Raw genomic sequence first — 6,465 nt, 5'->3', positions numbered from 1 at the left:
AGAGGGTTTGGGGATCCTGTGTCTGTCTGCAGCCTGCAGGTCTTGATTAAGCTTCTGTTCTGTGAATCACTGAAACTTGTGCTTCCCCCTGGAGGTGCTGGAGGGAAGCTCCAGGGCTGGGAACTGTCCTTAGGGCCTTATCAGGGCGGGTGTCAATGGGGAGTTAGGGAAGGAGCCTTTAGAGGGGTGGGAGGCGGCATGGGGGAGCTTTCAGAAAGCGTGAAAAATTGCCCAGCCTTCCATGGCTCAGTGATTGAGCGTTGACCTATGAACCAGGAGGTCATGGTTCAATTCCTGGTCAGGGCACATGCCCGGGTTGCAGGCTGGATCCCCAGTGTGGGGTGTGCAGGAGGTAGCCGATCAATGATTCTCTCTCACCACTGATGTTACTCTCTCTCTCCCCCTCTCTGAAATCAATAAAAAATAATAATATTTTTTAAAAGCTTGAAAATCTGGTAGGAGGGAGACCAGGACAGAGGTCTTTGCAGGTATGCAGTGGAGAAAAGGGGTTTGGGGGAAGCCTGGCCCCTCAAGGCTAATAATAAAGATGATAATAATTGTCACTCTGTGCTGAGCGCTGGGTTGAGCTAAGTCTGTGGGAGAAGCGGCTCTTTTCAGTTCTCGCCGCTGTTCTCTGGGGTAGACGCGCTGATTGCGCCATATACAGATAAGCACCCTGAGTGGGGGTCAGGGGTTCGAAGCTTTCTAGGAACTGTGAGACTGGGTATGGTTGCAGGGAAGCGGGTTTGACAGCTGGAGGGAAGCCTGCAGCTGAAATGTGCCTATTTTCCGAATCCCTCACTAAGACAACCGCATCTGAAGGGTGACCTCTGAGCTTCTGTATAATCTAAGAATTTCTGTGACATCGCGAAGGCGGCAGCCATGCTTTCATGCGGTGGGCATTCAGGCCAGAGGCGATGTCCCCGGGGGGTGTCTGGTGGGCAGCGGGCCCTTCTAAGGTTAGTATTCTCATTTCAAAAGCGGGACACGGGTTTTGCAAGTCACACTGTCACCGTTCCGTCTTAGATACGTAAATAGTTTGGGTCCCTCACCATCAAGGAAGATGGATGATGCTTTAGGAAGTTGTGTGGTGTTGGAGGCGCACCCGGCACGCACCTCATTTTAGGAGTGGCGCAGGCATGGGACTGTGGAGCGCACTATCCGAGAGCACAGCTCAGCGGAGAAAATTCTTGGCCCGGGAGCGTGGGCCAGGAGGTCTTACGTCGGGTTGTGGTGGAAGCTGTGGGGTCTGCGGAGCGGGGTGTTGACATAGGAGACGGGAAGGCCTCCCCTCGACAGAGGAGGCAGCCGAAATCCAGACGAGGGAAGGGAATGGCTCTGCTCCCTCTGGTGTCTGCCCTGGACCTGGTGCCCCCCCAAGGACTGGGATGAGGTGGGGGGGGAGGGATGCTGAAAGGATACTGACTGTGGGGACGTTGGAGGCCCTTGAGGTCCTCGTGACCGTTCTCTGCTTTTGTCCCTATGTGTGCTCACACACCTCACACACACACCCCCACCCCCGCTGGCCTGCATTCCACACTCCCATCCCTCAACCCGCAGGTGACCATGGAGGAAGAAGATGAGTCTCGAGGGAAGACGGAGGAGTCGGGCGAGGATAGGGGCGATGGCCCGCCGGACAGAGACCCCACGCTTTCTCCTACTGCCTTTATTCTGGTGAGGCCTGAACCACCTGGGGCCACAGGAGGGAGGGGCTGAGAGTCTGGTATGGACTCGGGGGCCCCAGAGGGCGGAGGGGCTGGGGGCCTAGACTCTTGGCTCCTCTGAAGGGTTTGAGTCTGGTTGTAGGGTGTCCAGAATGCCTGTCTCCCCGGAGCAGAGCTCGTGACCATTTGCACGAGTCCCCTGACCGCCGCCCTTTCTCTCCACCTCTCCACCTCCCATCTTTTCTTCAGCGGGCCATTCAGCAGGCGGTGGGAACTTCCCTGCAGGGGGACCTGGCGAATGATAAAGGTACAGGCGGGGGGGTTCTAGTTCCTCTGAAGCTCCCTGCCCCATCCCTGCATTCTTTGCCCCAATTTCCTTCCCGGACTTCTCCGGGGTCTCCTGGGGGCCGCCCTTGTGCTGGTGGAGGAGCTGAAGAGAAGGCTGCCGTGGAGGGTTCCCAGTCTGGTGGAAAGGAGGCAGTCATGGCACAGAGGTAGCCTGTGGGACCCGAGCAGGCAGGAGGTCCAGCTGAGCTAATGGAGGAGCCTGTCCAGGAGGGCTTCCTGGAGGGGGTGGCCTATTAGAGTTGTCCGGCGGGGAAGAAGGCCCGAAGAGGCAATAGCAGGCGCATAGCACAGGGATGGGCTGCAGGACTGATCTGTGTTTCTTAGGGGCGGTGGGCAGGGGTGGGAGGGGAGGCAATGGAAGTCCTTGGGGACCAGGTCAGAGCCGAGCTGCCTGGTCTGGGCTCTATCCTGAGGGCAGCTAGGAGGCCGAATGGGTGAGAGCCGGAGTCTCAGGAGGGTGTTGGGAAGTGGTAGGTGGAGGTTGGGAGAGCAGGCAGGAGCTGGGTCCCCTGGCAAGAAGGAGGGCGGGCTTCTCTTTCCCCCGCCCCCCAAAACCTCTGCGACTAGTCCTCTGTCCTCAGTCCCCATGCATGTCTCTCTCCAGATGGCTCTAGGTGTCATGGCCTTCGATGGAGGCGCTGCCGGAGCCCGCGGTCAGAGTCCCGTTCCCAGGAGTCAGGGGGAACTGACACGGCTGCTGTGAGTAAGGAGGGGGCAGGGGGGATCAGGCCCTGGGCCTGGATCCCTGAGATGGGGAGGTGGGGTTGGGGATCCAGCCTCCTGGGTCTGGGGTGCTGATCGGGGGCCGTGTTGGAGAGTATGGGGGTCAGGCCTTGGGGGCAGTCAGCATGAGGGAATTGGTTGAATCCATTTTTTTCTTGGGGGTCTCAGTTGTCTGGGTTCTTGAGAGGTTAGGGGCTGGGGGAATGGGATTTGTGGTCCTCACGGGATCAGGGTCAGGGTGGAGCCTCTCCTCCCTACCCCAGGTGTTGGACATGGCCGCAGACAGCTTCCTGGCGGGGTTGGTGAGCGTCCTGGATCCCCCAGACACCTGGGTTCCCAGCCACCTGGACCTGCAGCCTGGCGAGTGAGTAGTTGGGCAGCTGGAGTGGGAGAGGCCTTGGTGTGCGAGCTGGGAGCACCCCTGAGGCTCACTCACTCCTTTTGTCCCGCAGAAGCGAGGACATGCTGGAGCTGGTGGCTGAGGTCCGCATCGGGGACAGGGATCCGATCCCACTGCCAGTGCCCAGCCTGCTGCCTCGTCTCAGGGCATGGAGGACGGGCAAAACGGGTATGTGTGACCAGGGCAGAGCTGGGCAGGTGGCCGGCCTTGGCTCTGTGTGTGTCAGAAACAGTCGTGATGATTGTGTCATATAGACAGAATCTTTATTTTCGTGTTCGTTCCCCCTGTTACACTGGAATTAAGGCTGCAGTGCCTACAGGTATCCCTCAAGTAGAAACCGCTCCAGGGTCCTGCCTGTCAGTGTGACTGCGTGGGGTCTTGTCTCCCCAGGAGGGGGCACCCCTAGCATCTCCGCCTTCCAGAGGAGAGGCTGAGAGAGGGAAGTCACTTGTTCAGGGTGACACAGCCAGTGGTTTAGGGGTGGTCCTGAGCCCCAAGCCCAGATGTGTCCGAGGGTAAGGCCCAAGTTGTTGACGTCTGTGATGCACACCTGCCCACGTGAAAGTCTGCCCCCAGCACCACGGATGAGCACCCGTTCTCAAACAGGAGAAGGCATCGGAATCACCAGGGGGATTTTTTAAAAATATTTTTTTATTGATTTCAGAGAGGAACGGAGAAGGAGAGAGAGAAACATCAGTGATGAGAGAAAATCATTGATCGGCTGCCTCCTGCACGCCCCACCCTGGGGATGGAGCCCACAGCCTGGGCATGTGCCCTGACTGGTTCATAGGTCAGTGCTCAGCCACTGAGCCACGCAGGCCGGGCACCAGGAGGACTTCTTGAGGCACAGGTCGCCAGGTTGCTCTCAGGTTTCTGTTTCGGCAGGTTAGGGGTGGGGCTTGGAATTTGCATTTTTAACCCTGGTCATGCTGCTGCTGGACCCCGGACCCCGAAGGGACCTGGGTTAGACTTCCCTTTTGCATGTCCCTTCATGTTTGGGGATGCCGGGGTCCAACCCTTTCCTAACTTCAGGGAAAAATCCCTACCTGGGGAAACAACCTTTCTCGGAGAGGTGACCTTGGTTAAAACACACAGCGCTAAGGGGAGCAAACATATTAAGAACAGTATGCTATATACGCCAGGTCCCTTGAAACATATGCTGTGCAGATGTTTCTTTCCTGCAGCGACTGTGTCAAGCAGCAAGGATGGACCGGCTTCCGGCATGGGGAGGGGTAGAGAGGACAGGAAGAGGAAGGCTAGCAGGAGGTCAGCTGCCAGCCACTGTGGCTCAGGGACCCTCGGAGCCGGTTCACGGTTTCCTTGTCCTTTCTGTACAGCTGCAGTTTGACCTGTCTGTTAGGCTCGGGGACATGGTGCCTAGGACCCAACACACCCTTAGGGGCCCACAGAAGAAATTTCATTTCTTTTGAAATTAGAAGCTATGGAGGATAAGTAAACAAATGAGCGGGACTGTGTTCCAATAAAACTTTATTTACAAAAACAGATGGTGGGTCCTGGGTCTTAAGTAAAATAGATGTATAGAGAACCCAGTAGTTGTCTCCAGGAGATATGTTTTATTTCCTTATTCCAAGTGTTCTTTTGGTCTTCATTTGGAAAATACTAAGAACTTAGGAAAAAGAAAAGAAAACTCACCCTTATTTCCACTCCTGTATAAAAACTACATTAAGGAGTAGATGCCTGTGCTCCCAGACCACTCTGTCTAGATTTTTTTTTTTAGTGTTTTTTTTTAATCGATCATTTTGGATATATTTAGGTATTGTCACTTGGCTTATTGCAGGGTTTTATTCTTTTTATATTTTTATTGATTTCACAAAGGGAGGGAGAGGGCAATAGAAACCTCAGTAATGAGAGAGAATCATTGATTGGCTGCCTCCTGCACGCCCCCTACTGGGGACCGAGCCCGCAACCCAGGCATATGCTCTTGAGGGGAATTGAACCCGGGACCCTTCAGTCTGCAGGCCGACACTCTATCCACTGAGCCAGACTGGCTGGGGCCCTGCTTTATTTTCCTCCAGAGCCCTCAGCAGCTGACAGATTCTACGCTTGGCATGTTGCTATTTCTCTCCTCACTTGACTGTGAGCTCTTCGAACGCAGTGATTTTTGTCTATTTTGTTCCTCTTTCTATTCCTGGTACCCCAGTCGGCACCAGGCACAGCTAGGTGATAGATAAAAGTATTGAATGAATGCACGAACCCTGCTTTATAGATGAGGAGACAGACAGACAGAGGTTGAGTGACTTGCCCACAGTCCGGTCATGAGGGAGGGCTGGCGCCTGGGATCCAGATTGGGAGGTGGCCCCAGAGCTGCCCTCAACCCTGTGCTTCTGCGTGACGCGCTGGCGTCCTTGCCACGGCAGGTCCTTGCAGTTACATGTGGCTGTCGGGCCTGTGGACTCTGATGTGTGTCTGCGTCTTGGTGCAGGACTTGGCACTGAGACCTGTGCTTAGAGGCAGGGTTTCAGGGTGTGGACGAGGTGACCTGGGGAAAGTATGATGGTCGCCCCGTCACGGGCGGGTGTTGTCTCTACGTCCTGAGCAGATGTAGCCCCTTGAGTGGGGTCATTGCGCACTGAAGGGTCTGGAATGGAGACTCCGGCGGCCAGGGCTCCCTAGCTCCGCCCCTTCCCGGCTCTGCAGAGGGAGCCGCACCTTCTCAGGCTCCCATTCTCTGTAAAATGGGATCACCTCCCACAGAGGCAGCGGCTCAGCAGGCCTGAGCCTGGCCTGCGGGCGGTCTGAGGTTGGAATCCAGCTCTCCCGCCCAAGCCCGCACCCCCTGCAGTAACATCCCTGCCCTCAGTGGTCAAGGTGGTCTTGGGCTGCGGGCCAGTGTCCATCTCAGGAGGGCGTGCAGGCTGGGGGACCACACTGACCAAGTTTGCACCCTGACTCCTCCCCGCTGTGCGTCCTTGGGGAAGCTACCGCAGCTCTCTGTGCCTCAGTTTCCTCCTGGGACCCTCGATCCACAGTATCTGGGGTAGAGTAGTTAGGAACATCCTGTGAGCTGACACATGCGAAGCGCTGGGGCAGTACCTGTAGGTGCGGGAGTGCTGAGGGCGGGGAGGGCATGGATGGCTGCTGGCTCCCCGGCAGCCCCTCCCTGGGGGGGACAGGGAGGCGGGACTGCACCTGACCATCTCTCTCCCCGTTCCTTTGCAGTTTCTCCTCAGTCTCATTCTTCTCAACCCACCCGTGCCCGCCACCTCCTCACCTTGGGCACTGGAGACGGGGGCCCTGCCCCACCCCCTGCCCCCTCCTCTGCGTCCTCCTCCCCTTCTCCTTCCCCCTCATCATCTTCCCCCTCCCCCC

At 56.8% G+C, this 6,465-nt stretch overlaps 1 protein-coding gene across 1 annotated transcript in view; it reads left to right on the top strand.

Annotated features, from left to right (window-relative positions):
- Window positions 1-1,560: 1,560 nt before the first annotated feature.
- Window positions 1,561-6,465, top strand: part of SCAF1 (SR-related CTD-associated factor 1) — a 15,877-nt gene continuing 10,972 nt past the window's right edge. Inside the window, exons 1-6 of the mRNA XM_015565446.1 lie at window positions 1,561-1,674; window positions 1,914-1,971; window positions 2,617-2,711; window positions 2,999-3,099; window positions 3,188-3,303; window positions 6,316-6,458. Of these exons, the coding sequence (XP_015420932.1) occupies window positions 1,567-1,674; window positions 1,914-1,971; window positions 2,617-2,711; window positions 2,999-3,099; window positions 3,188-3,303; window positions 6,316-6,458 (621 nt within the window). The 5' untranslated portion in view covers window positions 1,561-1,566. The remainder of the gene's footprint in view (window positions 1,675-1,913; window positions 1,972-2,616; window positions 2,712-2,998; window positions 3,100-3,187; window positions 3,304-6,315; window positions 6,459-6,465) is intronic.

This window comes from Myotis davidii, unplaced genomic scaffold (assembly GCF_000327345.1).
Source record: "Myotis davidii unplaced genomic scaffold, ASM32734v1 scaffold2100, whole genome shotgun sequence".
In the NCBI taxonomy this organism is placed as follows: domain Eukaryota; kingdom Metazoa; phylum Chordata; class Mammalia; order Chiroptera; family Vespertilionidae; genus Myotis; species Myotis davidii.
This window is presented reverse-complemented; position numbering and strand designations above follow the sequence as displayed.